The sequence below is a fragment of the Arvicanthis niloticus genome, chromosome 5, assembly GCF_011762505.2.
Source record: "Arvicanthis niloticus isolate mArvNil1 chromosome 5, mArvNil1.pat.X, whole genome shotgun sequence".
NCBI classification, from domain to species: Eukaryota; Metazoa; Chordata; class Mammalia; order Rodentia; family Muridae; genus Arvicanthis; species Arvicanthis niloticus.
The window spans coordinates 342122-365687 of NC_047662.1; the positions used below are offsets into that span (position 1 = coordinate 342122).

At 50.6% G+C, this 23566-nt stretch overlaps 2 protein-coding genes across 3 annotated transcripts in view; one reads left to right on the forward strand and one right to left on the reverse strand.

The window, feature by feature from the left end:
* Positions 1-7643, forward strand: part of Scnn1d (sodium channel epithelial 1 subunit delta) — a 16784-nt gene extending 9141 nt beyond the window's left edge. Inside the window, 9 exon segments of the mRNA XM_076933531.1 lie at positions 4386-4427; positions 4429-4478; positions 5001-5230; positions 5333-5471; positions 5785-5983; positions 5986-6201; positions 6278-6321; positions 6323-6410; positions 7186-7643. Coding sequence (XP_076789646.1) covers positions 4386-4427; positions 4429-4478; positions 5001-5230; positions 5333-5471; positions 5785-5983; positions 5986-6201; positions 6278-6321; positions 6323-6410; positions 7186-7419 — 1242 coding nt within the window. The 3' untranslated portion in view covers positions 7420-7643.
* A 1268-nt stretch (positions 7644-8911) lies between these two features.
* Acap3 (ArfGAP with coiled-coil, ankyrin repeat and PH domains 3) lies at positions 8912-23276 on the reverse strand. 2 transcript variants are annotated; one of them, XM_034502339.2, is made up of 24 exons: positions 23001-23276; positions 19244-19301; positions 18718-18837; positions 18467-18520; positions 17300-17358; positions 16646-16829; positions 16234-16278; positions 16053-16148; positions 15876-15950; positions 15178-15189; positions 14412-14524; positions 14272-14323; positions 13967-14067; positions 13783-13894; positions 13335-13543; positions 13176-13245; positions 12984-13078; positions 12705-12907; positions 12361-12468; positions 11281-11379; positions 10974-11194; positions 10688-10797; positions 10493-10603; positions 8912-10398 (listed from the first exon to the last, which is right to left on the reverse strand). In XM_034502339.2, the coding sequence occupies exons 1-24, from the start codon at positions 23045-23047 to the stop codon at positions 10251-10253; spliced, it is 2502 nt and encodes an 833-aa protein (XP_034358230.1). In that variant the 5' UTR covers positions 23048-23276; the 3' UTR covers positions 8912-10250. The 2 variants fall into 2 exon arrangements, with proteins under 2 accessions (XP_034358230.1, XP_034358232.1); XM_034502341.2 differs by lacking the exon at positions 23001-23276 and adding an exon at positions 22763-22945.
* Positions 23277-23566: the final 290 nt, after the last annotated feature.

Here is a 23566-nt window from a genome sequence, read left to right on the forward strand (position 1 = left end):
TCTCTATCAGAATTCCCACTTATTTTCTGCCTTTTGCTAGAAGGCCATCAGCTTCTAATTAACAAGTGATGCTTCCATACAGTACACAAGAGATTCTCTCTGTACTTTCCCATCCAGAACCTGCTACCCTACCACCAAAACTAGGATAAGGAGCCTAAGTCTCTTCTGCCAGGCTCAGGGTAAAAAAGATTCAACTGACAGAGAACCTTACATCTCTGCCTCCCCAAGAATTCCTCTTCTATGCCCAGAGCAAGTGTGACTCTGGGTCCCTCCCCTGTCACCTGGCCTATCCCAATGGCCTGTTATAAAGAGAAGGCTTCTAGCCTCAGCCCACCTCTTGCTTTATGACCTGCTGGAGCTGTCACCATCTCAGCTGTCTACCACACTTTTAGGGGAAGAATGGAGGCACCTGAACAAGAGCCCATCTTCAAAGTACTAAGGAGTGCATTACCTCTGCTTTCTGTGCTGGCTCCTGGGGTTGAATGGGGATTCCTTCTTGATAATCAGGGCAGGTCATTTTTTAGATCTGCTGTACTGAGGTGGTAACTAGCCTGTCTCCCCATGTAGTGGTTTGAATATGCTTGGCCAAGGGAGTGGCACTGTTTGAAGGTGTGGTCTTGTTGGAGTGGGTGTGGCCTCGGAGTGGGTGTGGTCTTGTTGGACTAGGTGTGTCACTTTGTGCGTAAGCTTTAAGACCCTCCTACTAGCTACCTTAGGAACAAGAGGCCGACTCTCAGCGCTTCCAGCTGCACCTCTGTAGACTAACCTTGAACTCAGAGATCTGCACAGCTGTCTCCTTAATGCTGGGATTAAAAGCGTGTACTACCATGCCTGGATTTAAGCTTTTCTTTACCTAGAACTTGCTCTACCCCAAGCTAGCCTTGAACTCAGAGATCTGCTTGGCTTTGACCCCTGGGATTAATCGTATGTACCACCAGGCCTGGGCCTCAGCTTTTCATGACCACCGTTCCTCAAAATCTGAATCAAAATCCCCCTGTCTTCCAGCCTCAAAATCTGGATCACAAGTGTGCCCTCCATTTCTGGATTGTAATCATTCCAGATTGAAAGTCCAAACTATTCCTTGTTCAACTGCAAACACAAACAGTTAAGTTTAGCTGGGTGAGGTCTCACCCTGAGACCGCCACTCCCTTAATCACTTTATCTCTTTGAACACAGGATTCACCTCCATTTCATTCCCTTTATTACTCAAACCATACATTTTATATTTTTCCTTTCTAAACTTGGTACACTTGTTCAAAATGCTCTTCATGAGACTTAACCAGAGAACAAAGTCTCTGTTGGGCTTTTTTTTGAGACTTCCTTTGTCAATGCAATTAATATAAATCTCTTTAGCTTAGCATCAGGTAGACTCTTCTTTGGACCAAAAGCAACCACATTCTTCATCAAAATACCACAAGAACAGTCTCTTGGCCACATATTAAAATTTTTCTCCTCTGAAACCTCTAGAACTGCCGGGTGGTGGTGGCGCATGTCTTTAATCCAGTGCTTGGGAGGCAGAGACAGGCAGATTTCTGAGTTTGAGGCCAGCCTGGTCTACAGAGTGAGTTCCAGGATAACCAGGGCTACATAGAGAAACCCTGTCTCGAAAAACCAACAACAACAACAAACAAACAAACAAAAACAACAAAAAAAAAAAAAAAAAAAAAGAAAAAAGAAACCTCTAGAACCAGGCTTCCACAGTTCAAATCACCTTCAGCAACAAAGTCTCCCATGCTCCTACTAGGGTAGCCCATTAAGCCCCACTTAAAGCATTCCACTGCTTTCCAAATCCACATTCTTCTAAACAAGGGCATGGTCAGGCCTATCACAGCAATACCCCAGTCCCTATACCAGCTTCTGTCTTAGTTAGGGTTTCACTGCTGTGAACAGACACCATGACCAAGGCAACTCTTATAAGGATGACATTTAATTGGGGCTGGCTTACAGGTTCAGAGGTTCAGTTCATTATCATCAAGGTAGGAGCATGGCAGTATCCAGGCAGAGGTGGGGCTGGAAGAGTTGAGAGTTCCACCTCTTGTTCCTAAGGCAGCTAGAAGACTGGCTTCTAGGCAGCTAGGAGGAGGGTCTTAAAGCTCACACTCAAAGTGACACACCTATTCTAACAAGGCCACGCCCACCCCAATAAGGCCACACCCAACCCAGGGCCACACCCCCAAATAGTGCCACTCCTCTAGCCAAGCATATTTAAATCACTACACCCCTAGTGGGGCATAGTATATGTTGAATTGAGCTTCAAAAACTCATATTCCATGATGAGCTGGAGATATGTCTCCATGGTTAAGAACACGTATCATTCTTGCAGAAGACTCGGGTTCAACTAACACCGACATCAGGCAGCTTATAACTGCATGTATAGTCCAGCTCCAGGGGATGCCCCTAATCTCAGGCACATGCACATATACATGTAAATAAATAATACACACATACACACATGTACATGTAAATAAATAATAACAAAACATTTTTGAAAAAACATTCCAGGCCATCCCAAGGGGACCTTTATTCTCCTACTGCCTCTATCTCCATCAGACTCTTGAACCATATAAACAGGATTATGTTGTCCTCTGAGAGGCTGTACCCAGCAGCTGACTCAGACAGATACAAACACCCACAGCCAAACAGTGGATGGAGATTGGGGACTCTTATAGAAGAATACGAGGAAGGATTATGGTCTCTAAAGGGGATAGGAACTCCACAGGAAGACCAACAGAGTCAACTAACCTGCACCCTTGGGCCTCTCAGAGTCTGAATCACCAACCAAAGAATATACACGGGCTGGACCTAGGCCTCTCTGCGCTCATATGTAGAAGTGCAGCTTGACCTTCATGTGGGTCCTGAACAACTGGAACAGGGCTATCCCAAAAACTGTTGCCTGTACGTGGTATATGTTCTTCAAGCTGCCTTGTCTGGCCTCAGTGGTTGAGGAAGTGCCTAGCCTCACAGAGTTTTGAAGTGCCAGGGTGTGGGAGGGATACCCAGGGGGGACCTACCCGCTTAGAGGAGAAGGGGAGGGGGAGAGGGGGTTGTGGAAGGAAGTGACCAGGAGGGGGCCAGTGAGCAGGATATAAAGTGAATAAGTAAAAATAAATAAATAAAATAATAAAAAAGAAAAAAGAAAGAATGAAATGTGAAAAAATCTATTTATTTTTTAAAAAAATAATTATTTACCTATTTTATGTATGTGAGTACACTGTCACTCTTTTCAGACACACCAGAAGAGGGCATCAGATCCCATTACAGATGGTTGTGAGCCACCATATGGTTGCTGGGAGTTGAACTCAGGACCTTTGGAAGAGCAGCCAGTGCTCTTACCCACTGAGCCATCTTTCCAGCATCTTTTTTAATGGGTTTCTATATGTGGGTTTTATGTTCTTCATTATTGTTTAGTTTGCTAGGTTATTAAGTGGTAAATGCTTATTTCTTCTACCATAAAAATGTTTTTATTTTCATGGAAAAAATTTCATACAATGTGTGGGGTAACCCCCTAGGGTAGATTGGCACCATTGTGTGCCCAGGTGCCATGAACCTTACAGGATGCCCACTTGTGAACTATACACAATGACCACAGCATAAATACATGGAACTAAGCAAGAAAGAGGCCAGCACAAGCATGCAGCTCATGTGGAACAGGATTCTGTCTTCTTTTCTAGTCTATTATTTTCTATTCTGTGATACTTATTAACTGTAGAGAGAATGAATCTCTTGTGCACTGTGAGAAAGCATCACCTATCAACCAAAATCTGATGGTCAATGAGATGACGCAGGATTGAAAGGTGGGACATCTGGCAGAGAGATAGGAATTCTGGGTAGGAGTCCAGAGTGGGAGATTTACCCCAAATTCTGAAGACATCGGATGTATGAAACTGAGGAAAGCTAACCAGTCTTGTGGCAAACATAGACTAGAATGGGTTATGTAAGTTACAACCTAGTCGGGGAAGTGAGCCAGAGCTTATGGCCTACAAATAAGAGAGTCTCAGAATCTTTGCTCTGGGAACAAAGAGGCTGGGTAGAAAAGCTTGTGGCTACAGTTGACTGAAAGATAAGTATACACTGGGCATGCCTTGCAGTGTGTGTGAGCACACACATGTATATGCACAGGTATGTATAACTTCATATGCATGCCAGGGGCTGGCATTTCGGCTCCTGCCATGTCTAGAGACTCTGAATTCTATATTCAGATCTGCTCCTTGGATCTCAAGATCTGCACTTTATTTTATTCTGTGCAAATGCACCATCCACAGCACCATCTGCCCTGTCTGCTCCCATCAAAACCAGTTTAAGACAGAGTGCCCAGGGGCAGGGGGATGCTGGTCCTAGGTGCCTCGGGGGTGCTCTCCTGGCAGCTTGTGCTTTTATTAGAGTAGTGTTGGAGCTACCCAGTCATCATGGCAGTGTCCCTGCACTCTTGAGTGCAAATTCTTCCCATCTGTCATTCTATGTGATGTAAACCCACATCAGTGAGGATCTGAGAGTTGTCAGCCTTGCGTATGGGCTCCCCAGCACATATATCAGCCTAGAATATATCCCTTGGTGTGGTCTCAAATGATACCTCATGATCCTATTTCTCCCAACCCCTGTACCTAATCAGGACTTCTCAGATCTCTGTGTCACTCCTAAAGAAACTCCTAGACACTACTAGGCTCCCAGGGTTATTAGGTGAAGGGGAACTTTATAGGTCAGTCTGAGCTGGGCTGCAATTGTAAGGCACCTCAGGATGAAGGACTAAGTAGAACTCCAGGTAAGGAATGGATATTAGCCTGCCAGGAAGGCATGTGGCCCTGGAAATGACCAGGCTGGAGATGAGAGTGTAGAGGCCCAGCTCCTAATTCAAAGCTTCTCTCTTGGCTTGAGGTAGGGGGGATGGACTCATGTTTTCATTGGACACACAGGAACACTGAAGCCACATAGTGCTGGATCCCTGCTCTGTGGCATAGGGAAACCCACAAGGCTCTCCACAGGAACACTGGCCATGCCTACAGGCCAGACCTCATTTGCCAACATCTGGAAGTACTTGATGCTTTTGCCTGGGAAAACATCAATACTCTCTACAAGTCCAATTTTAGTGAAAAATGGGACACCCCCTTTGCTGAAATCCCCAGTCATAAACTCCACTTTCAGCTGAACCATGGGATTCATCTGCAGCATTTGAGTCATCTGGGCAGCCAGGACAAAGTGGGCTTCAGACTGATGAGTTCTGGGACTCAAGGAGGTAAGAGTGCTGGTCTGCTGCTGTCCCTAAGAAGGCTTTTCTGGCAAGGACAGACAATGGGCTGTGGCTGACCTAATCCTGTCTCCTCTCTGTAATAGAGAGGTGGCAGCTGTTTCTATTGTGCCTACTCCTCAGGTATGCTAACTGCTCAGGAATGATATTGCTTCTGTTACATAGACATTTTGGCCTTACTCCCCACTGCTTGGGAAGACAGTCACCAAAGTCATGGTAATCTTGTCCTGTCACTATGACAGGATTGCCAGGGTGAGTAGTAAACAGGGCAAAATTGTTGGGCTGCTCCCTTCTATCTCACCAGCAGAGTTGTTTTTCCCTGGGGTCCAACTGGTAAAAGCTAGGAGTTAGCTTCTCAAGGCTGGCTATGAATGACTCCCTGAATGATAGGCCATGGCCTCCCAGGGCATACGTGATAGGGTAGAAGGTGACAAGTGCTTAAGCTTTGCCTTATGTTTCAGGAACTTCCAGAAGTTCCAGCATCAGATCTATCGTAACTACTATTCCTTTAAGGGTGTCTGAGCTGCACAGTGCCCTGGCAGGCATCTGGACATTACAATAAAGGGGTTGGGCAGGTCTCTTCATTATCTCTTGGTTTCCCCAGAGATCAGCCTGGTCCTCAAGGCTAAAAGGCAAGATCACCTCCCTCTCTTGTCCTTGGAGGCTGGAATCAAGGTCATGGTTCATAGCTACAACACACTCTTCTGGAGCACAGTGACTTCATACTACCATTGGACTCATGCTACCATTGGAATTCGAGAGGTAAGCAGGGTTATTGGATTTCCTGTCAAACCCAGGCATTGAGTGGGGCAGGGCCTCATCATGATGGAGTGAACAAAGTTGATGCACCTTTCCCCCAAGACAAGGTGCATTGCCTTAGAAGTCCCTGTTGCCTCTGCACTGGTGGTGCTAAGATCATGGATGTGGGACTGCTGTATAGCACTTCAAACATTATGCAGGTGAGTGGGTGGCAAGGAGGCTCCTTGAGTCATGGATAGGCAGGATCCAGGATTTAAGTCCTTGCCATCTCCTCAGGCATGCCTGGTGTCCTGCTTCCAGCAGCTGATGGTGGAGATCTGCTCCAGCCAGATCCCAGTTCTGTAGCCACAAACAACATCCAGCCTGGAGTGAGCCTGTTATCTCCTTTGAGGTTGCTGGGGGTCTCCAAGTCAGTCACTCTTAATGTTTTTTTTTTTTTTTTTTTTTTTTTTTTTTTTTAAAGAGACAGGGTTTCTTTGTGTAGCCCTGGCTGTCCTAGGACTCACTCTGTAGACCAGGCTGGCCTCGAACTCAGAAATCCGCCTGCCTCGGCCTCCCAAACGCTGGGATTAAAGGCGTGAGCCACCACTGCCCAGCATGGGCTCTTTTAACAAACTCCTTAGGTCATTGCTTCTACCAACTCTACCTGGACCTGAAACCCCCAGCTTACTTGTATTTCCTGATACCCTAGACCTTGCAGGCAAGAGGGGACAATGATGTTGGGAGTTGGACATCAGTTCCCTGGAGAGCACTGCAGGATGACTGGTGGTGCTGTCTCTCCCAAAATGTCTCTGTATTAAATCTTTGCAGGGGGACTGAAGAGATTAACTCAGAGGTTAAGAGCACTGACTGCTCTTCCAGAGGCTCTCAACACGGAGTTCAATTCCCAGCAACCACATGGTGGCTCACAACCATCTGTAATGGGATCTGATGCCCTCTTCTGCTGTGTCTGAAGACTGCTATACTGTACTCATAAAAATAAAATAAATAGATTTAAAAAAAAAAATCTTTGCAGGAACTTCCAGGTGGCCTTCAGCCAAATCTACTGTGAGTTTTACAGGGCCTGGTGGGAGTGGATCAGCCAATACCCCTTGTGCTCCTCACATCCTGTTGTGGTATTGGGGTGGGGAGATTGTGGCCATGCGAGCCTTTTCCATGCAGGACTGGATCCTAACTATGCCTAGAGCAAGACCTATGGAGCTCAAGCTGGAGCAAGAACCAGAGGTGGGTATATCTCCAGGGACACATCCTACCTCTCCTATCCCCATCCAGGAGGCAGTGTGACCAAGGTGACCATTCTCTCTCAGGGGCTTAACTACCATGTTGTGGATGAGGCAATAATATACTCTTGTGTTGTGAGAGATCCAGGGCCAGGGTTGGGAATAAAGCCTATGGTTAACCACTCTCACCTTTTCTGAGGTGGTTGAGTAGAGGCAGCTCCACAGAACCCTGTTCATAGGTAGTGTCTAGGAGGCCCTGATGGACTTACTGCCTGTCTACCCACAGGTTCCACAGGGCACTATGCCAGGAGCAGCCTCTGGAAACTGGTTCCCTTCATCTGTCCTCTGTGCTGGAGCTGGGTATCACTGCCCTTGCCCTTTGTTTTCACTGGCTTTGCTGAGGGGAAGGTGTCCTGGCTGGGAGTCAGTACTACTTCAGGAAATCCCACATCTCCACCCAGGCCAGCCTGAGACCTCCACCCCAAACCTCAGTGGATGATGCCAAAGGTCCGTTAAGAGATAAGCTTACACAGATGCTCCCGGGATCTTTGGAGGATCTGTTTCAGTGTAACAGTTGAACTAAACTCCAGGCCCTTGAGAGTTTTGTTCATTTTTTAAAGATGGTTTTTCTGTGTAGTCCTGGAACCAGACTGGCTACAAACTCGGATATTCCCCTGCTTCTGCTTACCAAATACTGAGATTAAAGGTGTGTGTGTAGCCCCTTCCCCAGAGCTCCCTTGAGATCTTGACAACTGAACTAACCCCAATAGTGCCATCCAATCCCTCAGCATAATTTTGGGAGCTGTAGCAGCAGCGGGCTCCCTAGCTGCCCAGTGTGAGCCAAACTAGCAATTTGAGGGCCCAGAAAGCAGTAACATCTGACCCATGCAGAAACTAAGTATATCCAACATGCCAGGGACTCCACTTACCCACCTACCCTGCCAGGTGATGGTCCCTTGGGTTGAGGGGGATCTCAAGACAAGGCTGTGAAGTTTCCCCTCTCTATACTTGGAAACTCTGGATATGAGCATGTATCCATTCATGTTCATGTGTGTGAAGAGGTACTTCTACACTGTGGAGTCTGTTTAATATCACATTTGTCTGTACATGTTTCTGAAATACACACACACACACACACACACACACACACACACACACACACACACACGCCAGACAGAGCCTGAATTGGTTTTGAGGCAGGAATTAAAAAGTAAATTCAGGCCAAGACATCTATTGACCTTGGGCTGCTCCGTGATACAATCAGTCATTCTGACTGTTGTCTTGCACATATATGTGTCTCCCCAACCACCTATATCAGAGTAAGCTACAAACCTCAGAATGTACCTCAATGGCACCTTGGAACAGAGCACAGCAGACACACTGCTGTTAAGGGACACTGGGTACAGAAGAGGGGCATGAGCCCCAGCTATTCTCACTGATTGTGTTCCTCCTTATCCCTATCAAGGGATACAGTCTAATTCAGAGAAAGGCAGAGAGGAGAGGCCAGAGAACAGGGGCTGAGGGTGTCAGGTGTCAGTTTTTCTCAAAGTATCGGACCCCCTTGGCTTGTCTGGGTTATATCCTTTTGGAAAGGGACAATGTTGGGCCTCTGCTTCAGGCTGTTCCCAGACAAACATTCAGCTGAGACAGAGCTAAGCAAGGTTTGATACGGCAATGAGCAGGCAGTGGGTGCAAGCGGCAGAGATTTATTAAGTGAGTGTGATCAGAGCAGGAAGGAGTGGGGTCCTGCCAGCCCAAAGGTGGCAGAGTAGGTGGTGGGCAGAGCTCAAGCAGGAGGAAGAAGCTGATTCTGCTCTTTAGGGCCACAGCCATCAAGTAAGGGAGTCAGAGGCCCTGACCTGACCCAGTGCCTACATTACTGTCCGTGGATGCTCCCAGGGCAGTGTTTGCATAGTGACCAGCTGAGTGCCCTTGACCTAACCAAGGACCCCATAGTATGCAGAGGGGCCCAGCCTCTATCTTGGGACTCCTCCAGAGAAAGAGAAATTGAAGGCATTGGTGGGCCCCCCACATAAGGGACCACTGGATCTATCAGAGACCCAGCCCAAGGAGTGAAGCTTGGGGGCAGGGCAGGGGGGAAATCTATGTGGGCCTCCCCAGCAGCAGGCAGAGCTGGGATCAGGATGGTCCTTGAGCGTCCACAGAAAAAAGACGCAGACAAAGTCAGAATGAGGTTGTTGTAGAAAATCCTCTCAGTAACAAAGAACATTGGGCACAGGGTGGAAAGTACCAGTTGCTTTAGGCATGGACTCTGGCCCAGGTAAACCAGACAGTGCCTCTGGAGGAGGCAGGGATAGACTTGAACCCTCAGGCACAAGGACCCAAGTGGCCTGCCACGTGGCTTTGGGACGCCTGCGTCCAGGCTGGATGGAAGACCTGGGCCAAAGCTCCACCTCCCAGCACCATCAAAGCCCAACCCAGATGCTGGGGTCACTGAGCAAGGTACTCAGGGGGATTCCCTGGGTGGGCTGCCACTCCTGCCAGGGAAGGAGCTGGTGGCCAGCCACCAGCCCTAGGCTGGAGAAAGGGCTCTGGAAGTATGTAGGAAGGACCTAGCTAGCAGGCCAGAGTTTGGGGGCAGTAAACATAGGGGCACAAGTTGAAATAGGCCCTGAGGGCAGCGGGGCACAGGGTGACATGGACCTCAAGAGTGGTTTGTGCCATGAACAGCCCAGGCCCCTGAAGGAAGGACCACCTGAAGACAGGTTCCCCCAGGTGAAATGAGGGGCACCAGACGATGCAAGCACCCACAACTGTGGGGCTTCAAAAGATGTAGTGCTTGGGTTCCTGTCCTCTGGCTGAGCATCAGAGCAGCCAGAAGGAGGGAAAAGCAAGAGAGTGAGGACTCCAGGAACACCAGGGTACTGGGCTGTTGGGATGGGCCCACAGTTGTCACAGGCAGGCTGTGGCTAGATGAGGGGCTAGGGTCTTCAGGAACATGCAAGATTTCTGGGCCGGGTAGGCTGGGGTCAGGGTAGGGATCCCTCAGCTGCCCGGCCTGCCAGGTCCTAGCTTTCTTCCAGGTGGAGGCCAATGAACTCCTGGATGCACCTGCGGTACTGCAGCTCTGTAGGACTGCTGCCTGGCAGGGGGCCTGGCTGACCAGGGGGTGCCTCAGCTTCTCTCATCTCCTCAGCCATGCGGGCCAGGCGAAGCCTGGAGGTGGGGAACAGCGTAAGGTGATTCTGTCCCCACACAGTCTCTGTTTCTTTTCAAGTGACTGCACCCCCCAGGACCCTGCCAGACTCACAGTGTGACAATGTCAGCATTCGCTGCTTGAACTGCGATGGTCAGTGGGTCCTGCTGCTCCTGGTCCAGGGCGTGCTGGTCAGCTCCCCGTTTCAGGAATAGACAGACCTGGCTGGGGTGGGGCGGGGTAGAGGAGCTTATTGGAATGGGTTGAAGGTGAGGGGACAGTAGCATAAGAGAGACCCAAAGAACTCACCCAGTACGGCCCAAGAGTGTAGCATGGTGCAAGGGTGCCCGGCCAAGGCTGTCTCTTTGGTTCACATCAGCTCCGTTTTGCAGAAGGAACTCACAGACAATCAAGGAACCCTGGAGATCCAGAGAAATCAGACTGAACTAGGAAAGGACACTGGTAGGGCCTATGCACCCTGACCTCCTGCCACGAGCACCCCCAAACAGGATCAATCCTGATCTCCATCTAGAACAATAAAATGCACACATAGGTATGCAGTCTTGTTCTTTATACAAGCCCTGCCTGTGCTCACCCCTAGCACAGCCTGCACCAGTGGGGTCTTGCCCTCATCTGCTGCATCAGCCCAGTTGACTTCAGCTCCATGGGCCAGTGCTGCAGCCAGTGCCGGGAGATCACGAGTACGTGCTGCTTGATGTGCCAGTAGCCCAGGATGCAGCTCACGTACATCTGCCAAGCTCCAGGCCTCAGCTTCTCCATCTACCTCACTGCTGGACTCCTCGGACTCAGCACCCTCTGTGGGAGGGTTAAGGTTAGAAAGCTGAAACCCTCAAGGGTATTGGGATGGTAGGCTATATGGAGGCAGAGAGGCACACACCCACCTTCCTCGGTGACGCTGTCCACCACGGAGCCTGTGCCGAAGGCAAGAACATCCGAACTGCCATCAGAGCTACCTCCTAGACCACTGTCACTGCTTAGACCTGTAGGACCACAGGAAAGGGAATCCTTAGCATTGGAGGGTCCTGAAACACTAGAGGAAAAGCTGAAGCCCCACCTGCCCTTTAGTGGAGGATTAGCCCTTACTAGGAAACACCTGCCTAGGCGGAAAGGAGAGAAAATCAAGCAATAATAACTCAGAGAGGCAGGGGAAGCCCTCCCTGCCCAGTGTAACCCAGAATGCTCCCTCCCAGCCCTCTGGGTTTTAAAGCCAGGTCATCACCCAGAGAGAAGCTATAGGTCCTCTCTGGATCGACTTAGGGTCAGTACTACAGCGCCCTCTGCTGTCAATGCCATTAGTACAGGCACATGCAATTGCTTCTTACACCTATGTGCACACAAGCCATAGTTCATACATCACACTTGTTTTTTCCCCCTGAGAGAGGGTCATACAAATGCACCCAGGATGGCCTCAAATTCACTATGTGGCACAGAATGGCCTTGAATCCATTACAATCCCCTTGTCTCAGCCTCTGAGTGTTGAGTTATAGGTGTAACCCACCATGCCTGGCTTCCACACATTATTGACCCCAAATTGGTGATCAAGATAACTCTAGTCCAGTGGTTCTCAACATTCCTAATGCCGAAGCCCTTTAATACAGTTCCTCATGTTGTGGTGACTGGCCCCTCCCAGCCATAAAATTATTTCATTGCTATTTTATAACTGTAATTTTGATACTGTTATCATGATGTAAATGGCTGATACTCGGGATACCTGATGTGTGACCCCAAAGGAGTCGAGACCAACAAAGTGAGAACTTCTGCTTTTGCCCTTTGGATGTTTTTCTAGTCTTGACCCTCTGTGGCATCACCACCCTGTCCCTGTCTCTTCAAGCTCTTGAGGAAGTGTCATCCGCATTTATACGGAGGAACTCAACGGATCCTCTCCTGTTACTTTGGCTGAGGGTGGGATATGCCCCTTGAGGGACACAAAGCATGGGAAGGGAATGTCTCCCAGCACTCACTGCGTGGACCAGCCCCAGCAGCCCCTGCATCAAAATAGGAGAAGAGGGAGTCCAGTTCATCAGGGCAGAAGAGGGAGTCTCTGTGGAACCTGCGCTCCATAGTGCCAGCTGCAAGGGATAGGGCACACATTCAGATGGTAAAACTGAGCCTTGGGATTGGGGAATATCTCAAGTCATGCTGAGACAGGCAGAGCTCCAAGGTGCCCCTGTGAAGCCCAGCCTCCAGCCTACCCAACCCCACCATAACTTTGAAGGTTGGTGACTCTTTCCATGGCTGCATTGAGCCTGTCCCCAAACCTGCCCAGGTACATGAGCTCAGGTGCAGCTGCTGGCAGCCCTCCCACCTGAGGACAAAGCGGCGACGGAGGGCAGGACGGGCTCAAGCCGGACCTTGCGGCGGGCAGTGGGGGCGTGGGGGGAGCTGTGAGGGCGCTGGCACTTCTGTGCCCTCCAGCGTCTTGGGGGTTCCCGTGTTGGTGCAGAAGTCAACTTCCGTAGAAACTTCTTTTCAACGTATTTGTCCTTGATCCATGCCTCTTTGTCCTGCCTGGACCAGAGGTGAACATGAGACTGCATCCACAGGCTGGGACTCCCATGGCCAAGCTGGCTGTCCTCAACCTCACCTGGAACTACTGGCTGTGGGTTTTCTAATGCCTGGGCCCTCACACTGGGCCTCATAGATCTGGTTCATGGTGCTATTTCCAAGCTCACACATCAGCTGTGGGGCACAGTGTATGTGGATGTTAGTCCAAGTTCAAAGACCTAAATCCCACCCTTGACTCCTTGGGGGCTCCAGTCAAGAGCCTTTCACACACCTTTAGTAGCTCAGGCTCCCAGGAATCCAGTGTCAGGGATCGTACCTTAGAGCAGTGAACACCCAAGCTCCTAGATAGAAAGAGGAGAGAAATGGACCAACGTGTGGCTCGATCCAGAACCTCAGCCAGCCCTGTCCAGCCAGAGTCAAGAGGAACTACCTGTGGATGCCTGAGCACTCAATACAGAGCAGTACACCCAAGTTGATGCTGGCCCAGCGGGGATCTGGTTGGCCGCAGTCGCCACACTGGCTGTTGCCAGCCACACTCTGGACACGCTGCAGCACACTCTCGCCCTTGACTCCACGCTCCCGAGAGTCCGTGGTGGAATCAATGCTACTTGTTGACGGTGATGCCGTACGGTCCAGCCTCTGGTGGATGGTGTGAAGAGCCACTCAGCCCTTCAGGAACTTGTCTCAACTCCCCAGAAGATCCCCAGTTAGAAGGGTCGACACAGGCTAGGACCCCTCAAACACAAATTGGCATGCATGTGTACATGCAAACACTGCACATACACACATGCACAAACTGCCTGCACAAGCATGAATGTAGCCTACAGGAGCTGTTTCTGAGGTACATATACACATGTGGAAGCAGAGAAGCAGTGCACCTCACTGTAGCAGCTATCTGGACTTTCCCGGTAGGCAGAGGCAATGCTAGCCTGCACAGCTTGGACCCAAGCCTGTCGCAGCTTCTCCGAGTCAGCCTGCAGCATACAGCTCCTGTAGGGAGGAGCTGGTCAGCCTGGGTAAGCAGTGCTTTCCCCAACCCTTCCTGGGGCTGGGCCTCCTCACTTGGTAGGTGACACAACTTCAAAGCAGAACCTCCGTTCAATGTCCTCACATGGCTTCACAGAGCATAGGCGTAGGTCATCTACCACCACAGTCAGTGCATCCTGTGGGCAGTACAAGCTTACCACTCTCATACCTGTTTTCTCCTTTATCTTAGACTCAAGCAACGTGTCTCTAACTCCCTGCCCCCTGATCTTTTGGACTCCGTGCCTGTCTGTGTCCTCAGCCCTGAGCTAATATCCACTAAGCAGCCTGGCCCATAGTCTCTAGATGTGGTCTGCCCCAAAGTGACCCTGTCCCCAGAATACCTTGAGTTTCTTCTGGTAGACCAGCTGGCTGTTTTGAATGGAGAACCACCGTCTGAGTGAGGAACATGGGAGACAAGAGGTCAGGCAGAGCTGGCTCCACAGTCATTCTGCCCTTAGCCCTGTCTGAGGAAGGTTCTTACCGGTTCCATGTCTTGAAGGCATTGCTGGCTCTCTTAAAGAGATAGCCCTCCATTACCACACCGCTTGGTGCATCCACATCAAACTCCACTTTTGGTTCATCATAGGAAAAGTCCTAAGGAAGACAGAGTTGGCCCTTGGGGAGTGCCCATCCTTGAAGAACCCCAACCCCTCCCAGGCTCATCCCAAATAAAAGCTAAGGTGAGGTACATGCTCTGGGAACATCTGCCCACCACAAGAATTTCCTGACCAAGCAAGGCCCTTTGTCCAAAGACACTATGGGAAGATCCCTTGTGTTCACAGCTGGTCCTGAGTGCTCCATCCCCCACAACTAAGCTTGTAGGAACAAGCAGGCTATGATCAGGAAGGAAGCAGCACTCCCTGCCCCCTCCCCCCGTCCGCCATTCTAAGTGTTTCATGCATTTTGCCAGCTGGACCTTCTCCAGCTGCCTGACAGAGCTCCATTCAGAAGCCAGAGAGCTTTGGGTGTCCTGGGTGTCCTGCTGTCTGACAGGCCAGGCCAGTAGAAGGAAGACCTTATCACCTGCTCTCAGCCTGAGCAGGGGAAGGACAGCACAGCTGCCACCATTCCTGTAGGGGGACTGGCTAGATTCATCTTGCTGGTGCCAGCAAGGAGCTGGCCTACAGGTCCCTCCCAAAATGCTGCAGGAGCACTGAGGTGGGGGAGGTGTCCTCGGTGCTGAAACACCCCAGAAAGGGGGCTCGTGAACAGCCCCATGTGTATAACCCAGAGTTCAGCTGTCTTACCTGCAGGAGTGTCTGAGACCCAAGCAAGCGGGAGGGAAAAGAAAAAGAGAAAACCAATGAATGATGACCCTGCTCCCAAACACTGACAGGTTCTTTTATCCCACTGCAGCCAATCTCTGCTCTGGGGGAAGGCGGGGGACATTGGGATCAATGTCCAGCAGTTGAGCAAAGGCCCCAGAAAAAGCCAACAACTAGTCTCAACCTGTGGGTCATGACCTCTTTGGGAGTCACATATCAGATATCTTGCATATCATATACCTATATTATAATTTACATTACATATGCAATTCATAAAAATTATAATTCATGACAAAATTACAGTTATGAAGTAGCAATGAGATAATTTTATGACTGGGGGTCATCACAACATGAAGAACTGTGTTAAGGGATTGCAGTGTTAGGAAGGCTGAGAACCATGGCTCTAAGGAGTGAGGTTCCAGGTCCCAGCTCCAGCCCTTCCATTTATCAGGCTCACTATACTGATGTCCTTAAAGATGGGGCCCCTCCCTCTGCTGCAATAGAGCAGATTCAGCTGGCAATTGTTGCAAGGCCTAATAGGTAGCAAGTGGACAGTCTTGGGAGTGAGGGCAGAGTTTGTGGACATGTCTACTGGTGCCCTACATCAGGCGTGTGGAGTGGTGATGATGGAATAATGGATTTGATGGCAACATTCTCCCAGTGCTCTCCCAGGGCCTCACCCGTTGCTGGATGGCAGCATGCTTGCGTTCCATCTCTCGCTTTTCCACTGCAGAGTCAATCACAAGCTGGTCCAACTGTGGGGAGGGCATCACAGGGAGGCAGTAGACCCCTTCCCAAGACCTTAACCAGGAGCCCCCACTGAAGGCTCAGTCACTGAGCCACTCCTGTAGGCTCACCTCAGCTGCCAGCTTCTTCATGTAGGGGTCCAGCTGATGTAGAAGGCTATATCCCTGCTGGAAGAAGCTGTACTGGGCATGCATGAAGGACAGCATCTGCAGGTGAGAGTAGAGCCCAGGTAAGGCCCAGCTCCTATTGCTCAAACAATGCCCACGGGTATTCCCCAACACAAGCACTCACAGAATCTAAGATCTCAAACTTCTTCTTGGCCTGGAGGACATTGATCTGCCAGAGGGAGAGCAAACAGATCAGGTGTCAGGGCCCAGAAGACCACAACCTGTATATTTACAGAACCCACTTGGACCGCTTATAGTTCCAAAACCCCAGGTAGTTTTTAGGTCTCTGCATGGTATTATAGGAAAAGTCCTAAGGAAGATTGAAGCTGAGATGATTGATTCACAGCCTTTCCTCTTGTCTGAATATAAGGTCTCATCTGGATGAAACCAAGAATTCTTATCCTTGCCCATATCCCTAGAGGCCTCCTGTATAAGATCAAAGCCCCTGCCCCCTACTGACCACCCTACCTTCAGGCTTTGCAAGGTGTCATCCCTACCCATTGGAGAAGTCACATCTCTACTGCCCCACAGCTAACCTGGAGCACATAGTCCAGTGCCAAGTGGCGAAAGCACTTCCGGGTGAGAGTGAGGGCACCCGTGGCCTCCTCTACTTCATGGGGCCGGTGTCTTGGGGCTTGGGCATTCCTCACCAAGGACAATTCCATGTCCTCTCGTACTTTGTCAAACTGCTTCTTTGTCTCTTTGAACTTCCGCACATCCCTGGGTGCCAGTCAATGTGGATGCCAAGAGTCAGAGGTCAGAACAGGAGTGCATAGTATGTTTTGTTTCTCTCTTACCACATATCCCCCAATGGCTCCTGAGCAGGGTCTTTTTCCTTATCTCCTTCCCCTGGACTCAACCAAACATTTTCTTCCTTCTTCCCTGCTCTAGGACTCCTCAGCCCCGTCACCAGCCTGTCTAGTCTAGACCCCAGCTCATACGCCAAATGTCAGCCTGCATCTCCTCTAGGGTATGGGGACAAACTACAACTCCACCCTGGCCTGTCTATCCCATCTCACTGTCTTTGCCCCTGTTGGTTGAACCTCCTGTCAGAGGGCAAAGGCTCCTCATAGCTTGAATCCTTGGCAAGGACCCGCTGCCCTTCTTATCCTGAAGATGGAACATGGAATTCAGCTTTCACCATGGCACTTGGCTATGGGGCTGGGGGACTTCTGGTTCTGGTCACTTACTCTTTGACAAAGTTGTGGAGCTGCTGCCGCACCGATCTCTGGGCCTGGTCAAACAGGATCTGAGATAGAGGCAGGGTTATTAGGTTATTAGGGTCACTACCAATAGGACCCCAAAGACAAAGTCCCATCACCTACCAGGTGAGAATTGGGATCCCTGCCCATCTCTTCCTGGGCCCCAGCTCTCTACAGAGAACACTAGGTAGAGCCTGCCATGTACCAGGGTGGCCTCTTGGGGGCCAGAGGTAACAGCTGTAGCCACTTGCTCATCTTCCCATCTGGCTCTTAGCCAGTCTGGAGATCAATGTGATGGCAGGCAGGCTTCTAAACTCCACCTTCGATATCTGCATGGGTGGCACATATGGGCTGCCTCAAGGCTGATTACCAGCAACAAGAACTCAGAGCAGAGAGTTCCCATAGGGCCTAGCCCGGGAAAGGTAGTAGCTGATTGGAATCACTGATGAACTAACATGGTTTCATATCACCCCCCCCCCAAAACACCCCCACAATACTCCTGACCCACAGTGACACATGGAAGAGGTCTGAGCCAGGTCAGGGGTAGATAGACAGACTGGCAGCTCCCAGGATGAACCATCCCAAGCTGTTTTATTTCTGAGATTCTGCTGGTCTGGCCAAATGGAGGGTTCTTGTTTAGTCCGGGATGCTAGTTCCCAGGCCATGGTCTACCCCTACTGTACTGAGACCTGGCATGTTCTATGTGTCTACTCACATGAATATTGGGGCCTTATGAGGCTACCACACTGTGCCTGGATGTCAGTGAGGCTGTCATCCAGAAATAAGTTGTCTTGGGATAGAAAGCTCTGCCCAACTTGGAGCAGAGAAGAAACTTCCAGGGTTTCCTCACCCTGAGACATTGCTGCCTTCAGGTCAGATCTGTGTGCCACCTCTTCTGCCTTAGGATATAGTCTGGCCACAGCTGGGGACATGGCAGCCACCCTCCCCCAGAAACATCCCTCACACTGACTCATAGACTTGGGGTTGCTACCATTTCTATAGATTAAAGAAGCAGAGCATGGCCTTTCTCACTTGTGGCCACCAGTTCAGCTACCTAAGAACCAGTCCATTTTGCTCTTGTCTAGTCAGGGCCTTTAAGATACATTGCATATTCTCAGATAGAAGTAGAAACCCCACATGCCCCATGGGGCTCACCGTGTGATAGTTGACCATCTCCTGTAGGCTGTCTCCAAACCTCTGCAGACATTCCTGAAGAAAAGTAAGGGGAAGATCACAATGGGGTGGCCAAGTAGCTAATGTCTCCTTCAAGTCCCTAAAGACTCCTCTCTGTCCACAGGTTAGGGTTAGATGTACTGAAGCAGAATGCAGACCACCCAAAGCTCATGGTCTAGACATCCTTTAGGGGGCTTTCTCCCTTCACCCACCACACCATACTGGCGCCTCACCGAAATGACGGTGTCGCCCTGGCACTGCTGAGACAGGTCTCGGACGCCGCTCACAAAGAGCCTGTTGGTGGTAACATAGGCTTTGCCAGCTTCGATCATGCCACTGCACAGTTTGACCAGCTACAAGTGGGATAGAGTGGACAAAATGAGGGCCCAACAGTTTCTTCAAGCTGATAACTCAGATCTGCCACAAGGCCAGGCCAGAGAGAATACACTTTCAGCCCGGGGGCAGCCAGAATTTAACTCAGGCCCACTAATATCCAGACATAGTTGCCCCTCTTCAGTTGAGGGCTAGGGACAGACTATAGCATCTAGATATCTAGATGGTATTCAGAGGATCATCTAGAAGGTTGGTGTTCCTCTACCCCTGTCACAGTAGGCACAGTAAGCACAGCAGCTATTTCTCATTTAATAGGCATCTCAGACATAGGCAGATACACATGGAGTCATCCCATAGTTCCAGGCTGGGCTTGGAGTGGGCAGAATAATGTTGGGCTCTCTATGTCCCAACAGGTTTGCCTCTTACCTTGTCCAGTTTAGCCTCGATCTCAACCACATCTGTTTCTACCTCATCAATAGTTGCCCTACAACAAGAATTGGGCGGTTAGATCAGTTGGAGTTTCCTTTCCTGTTGCATCTCCCCAAGGGTTTTGTTGCCAGAAGTGGGCTTCAGGAAACTAAGGCCTAGAGTGGTAAATACCCTGCCTGATGGATATAACTGGGACCCAGGTCCAGCAATTTGGAGCAACCCAGAGCCTATCAAGCAGGCTGAAGCCACCTAGTCTTGCTACATGGGCTATCATACAACACAACACACACACACACACACACACACACACACACACACACACACACACACACTCTACAGTGTAGCTATGCCTCATGAACTAAGGTTAAACAAGTCCTTATTTCCTAAGCACAATAATGCTGAAATCTCATGATGCAGTGTTAGTGCCCATGACAATCCTCTCTGAGGTTCAAAGTTGAGCTTCAACTCCATCTGGACAGCCCCTCCTCACTGGAAAGAGCCTGCCCCTTACTTCTTTGATTCAACTGCAGGCCACTTTGGCCTGCAGCTAGATGACCCTAAAGCAGTTGGTTATGAACCATCAGCTAAGGAACAATGCCTAAAACTCCATCTCCCTCAATCTCAAGACTCCATATAGCTCAGTCCAACCAGAAGAAGAGATGGGTCGGGTCTCTTTAGAGCTCATTTCCACCAATCCAGCCTGATAAAGAAGATGCCCCGGGGAGGGAGGAGTTAATGATGACATCACCAAGAGAAGCTTGGGAGAATCCCCGGAAGCCAAAGGCAGATGGATCAGGCACGTGACTGCACCCCCCTAACTCCAACTTGGGAACAGGAAATAAGGAAATAAGGGCAGGCTCTCAGCAGTCCCCCACCTCATACAATCAGCTTAGCTGGTGAGGTAGGCCCATCTGGCCTGCATGGCTAGAGGTACCTTGGGAACATAATAGGCCAAAGGTTTAGACAGACCTCTAGGAACAAGTTTTACACTAGCTGGGGTTTGGGTGTCAGAAGGGAAGCCAACTAGTTCTAGCAGCTCCTCACCCCTCTCTGCCCTACTCTTCAGAAAGGAAAGGAGAAAGACCTGTTCTAGAGTTTCTCCTGGGTAAAGGGCTTGAGAAGCATAGGGGACATAAGTTTCATTTAGGACCTGGGCCTGAAATGGCCAGGCTGCCCTAGCCACAAACCCTCAAACGTCCTGGCCATCAGCCTCATCCCTTCTTAATGGCTAAGGCACCATGAATCCTAAAGCAGAGAAGGGTCGGGAATAGAGCTGCAGCATCTGATTGAACCATTGGCAGCCATGCCTTTGAAGGATGCTGCACAGCCTGTCCGGCTTAGGAAAAAAAATGCCCTTTATCTATGAGCCTAACACAGGCCACCACAGGAGGCTCTGTTCCAGGATTCTGGCCACTATGAGAGTCAGAAGTTCCAGAACACAGATGTAACTATCTGCCTAGGAGAGACCAATTCAGGGCTTCCCCAAGTAGGCCTGACAGCCCAGACAGCTGCATAGAGAGCTGCAGCTGGCCAGGGAGCCAGGAACCGGGAGGGGCTGCACCAGGAGCTGGCATTTGTATTCACAGGGACAGGGGGAACATAGTGAGTACTTAGAACAAGCTCAAGGGGTCCTGCATTCTATCCTAGGAGTTCCTCAGCACTCCCACCTCCTCCAAGGACTTGAGGCATCCCCTCCTGCCCTATGCCTATTTTGCCAGCCAGGGACTTCCTCAGCAGCTTGGAGGTTGGGGAGGAGCCCCCTCACCAAAGCCATGACTCAGCGCTTGAAGCCCCACCCAGGGAAGGGCTTACAGTCAAGGCTGGGCCGGCTTCTCTTCCGGGGCTCCCCTGCACCCCCACCCACAGCTTCAGGGACTATGAGACATTCCTAAGGCTGTCACAAGCCCTTATTCTAGGCCAAGAGTTCCAAAGCAAAACTACCACAGTTTCCAGGTTAGGGTCTAGGCTCCACCTCACTTCCACATCCTTCAGACAGCCCCACCCTGCCCCACCTAAATGTTGTTGGCCAGAAAGATCTAGTTATAACCTCAGTAACACCTTAGAGTAGACAAGGTACTCTTCCAACCCATCCAATCACAGCCCACCCAAATCCACCAAGCCAGGTTCCATAACCTCAAGACCAGTGTCCAGAGAGTTATCCTCAGCCCCCACCCTAACAATTCCCCTCCCCCCACCAAAAGAAATAATGTTAAGCCTAGACAGCTGCCACACCTACTGCAGCCCCACAAGTCCAACTGGCTGGCTGTGGCAAAGAAGGCCCAGAGGTGAATGGATTTCTGCTTAGGCCCAAACCCCTATACAGGGCAGGGTGGAGCCAGGGCTTCGAAGAAATGGGTCAGGGCAAAGATAAGAGTGTCTTAACTGGGTCTCAGTTCCAGTCACATAGGCCTTGGCCATGATTCCTACCAAGCCTGGATGCAGAAATGTGGGGTATCAGAGGCTCTCAGACCACTCCTCTCAATAGAAAACAGGAAGGCATAGTTGACTGCCTCAAGCTCCCTGTCTATAGTCAGTGGATACTCTTGGCAAACTCTAATGCTCCAAGGTGTTTCTTGCTGACTCTCTTGCAAGGTGGTTTTGCAAAGAGCTGGACTGCTGAGGTAGGCCATCAGAAACTCAACATTCATGTACATATGTGATCAAGCACTCTTCTGCAAAGGCATGATACATGCTTGTATTAGCACAGGGCATATAGACATGTGTTCCAGGAACACAGTGCACTCATGTGCATTCTAAAACACACACCTGCATACATTAACATGTGCCCAGTAGTATGACAAACATGGCTCATGACTCCACAGGGATGTAGCACATGTACACACATGTCCATCCTCACTATGCTATGTGCATGCATCAAGCACACCAACCCAGTATCACAGCTCACCCACACATTCATGTGCATCGTCTGGCACCTATTCAAAGGAGGAGCAGAGTGGCAGAACATGTTCCCCTGTGTATATGCATATACAGAGGTATGTGTATATGCATATGAAGGTATGCGATTTCAAATGACACACAGGAGGTACACCATTACTGTGGGCCAAATGTCACCCAGTGAAACATGTATATCTGTGTAGCCATATGGTTCACACAGATGTGCACGACTATATTCCAGGAACAATAAAAGAAACAAACCCATAGGTGAATAAGGCCCATATCCTGCCACCTAAACATGACTTCCTTATCCCTACAGCCTCTACCCTTCAGGCTCCTGGGTCACTCATACATCGGTTAACTCTCATCAAGGTGTCCATCTCAGGCCTTGATGGCTCTAGCTGCTCGCACCAATACACTGCTCTGGGCATACGGATCAAGATAGAGACCAAGCAGGGTGCCCAACAATCCTAGCCAGAACTGGACTACAGGGCCAAGGAGGAGCTCAGTACTTGTGGCACACTAAAGCATACACACAAAGAAGGGTGGACAGTTCTAGAGATGGCACTGAACGCAAATGGCCAGTGACACACAGCTGCCCAAGGCAGTCTGAGCACTCACCCCCGCGCGCGAGGTGATCAGTACAGGGGCGTCTTTTGTTCCGGTCCCCCGAGGCCGGAGGCGGAGCTGCGCAGCTAGGGGACCGCGACTCCGGCTCCAGCCGGTTTGTTCGTGCCAGGTCTTCTGCTCCGTCCAGGTGGACTTGGAGCGGTCACCATGCTGGGCACCCCTTGCCCGCCTCCGGCACAAAGGCGGCTCCCCATCCCCGCCCGCGCCCTACCCCAGGCCCGCAGCACACCTGAAGCGCGGCGAGTCCTTGATGCATTCCTCGAACTCTACCGTCATGGCTGCGGTGAGCGGTGCTCACTGTACCGAGGACCAAGGCGCGTCGAGCGGCATCCCCGGCCGGTAGACCGTCCGTCGCGCCCGCGCTGCGCTGCGCTCCGCGCCCGCCCGCCTGCCCGCCTCGGTATGAGGCCGGCGCGCCGCGGCCCCGCCCCGCCTGTCACCGCTGGGGAGCGTCGCCAAAGTCAGCCGCCGCCTGCACCACCCGCTGTCACCTCTGGGGAGCGTCGCTAAAAGCGCCGCTGTACTCCCTTGCCTGTCACTGCTCTCTGTCCTCAGCCACCGGGGTCTGGGATCTGGGCTGGCCGCGGCAGTTGGGCTTCGGAGTAGTTTGGCTCGTCCGCGGGAAAGGGAAGGGCACGACTCTCCCACTTCAGGCATCCCTGCCCTGGTTAAACTCAGGGAGTTAACAAAAAGTACATTTGGGAGCACTCGGCTGGAATGCTGCAGACAGACACACTCCGGGACGGCGGTGGGGAGATCGGGAGTGAACGAATTAAGGACACTTGTGCGGAAGCA

What these genes read in the sequence shown, in the direction of transcription:
- Acap3 (XM_034502339.2), bottom strand. Translation starts at nt 23,047, where the DNA reads ATGACGGTAGAGTTCGAGGAATGCATCAAGGACTCGCCGCGCTTCAG. An exon ending in AGGGCGACACCGTCATTTCG is followed by an intron (nt 18,521 to 18,717) that starts GTGAGGCGCCAG and finishes ACTTTTCTTCAG; the next exon opens with GAATGTCTGCAGAGGTTTGG. An exon ending in AGATGGTCAACTATCACACG is followed by an intron (nt 17,359 to 18,466) that starts GTGAGCCCCATG and finishes CCTCTATCTCAG; the next exon opens with ATCCTGTTTGACCAGGCCCA.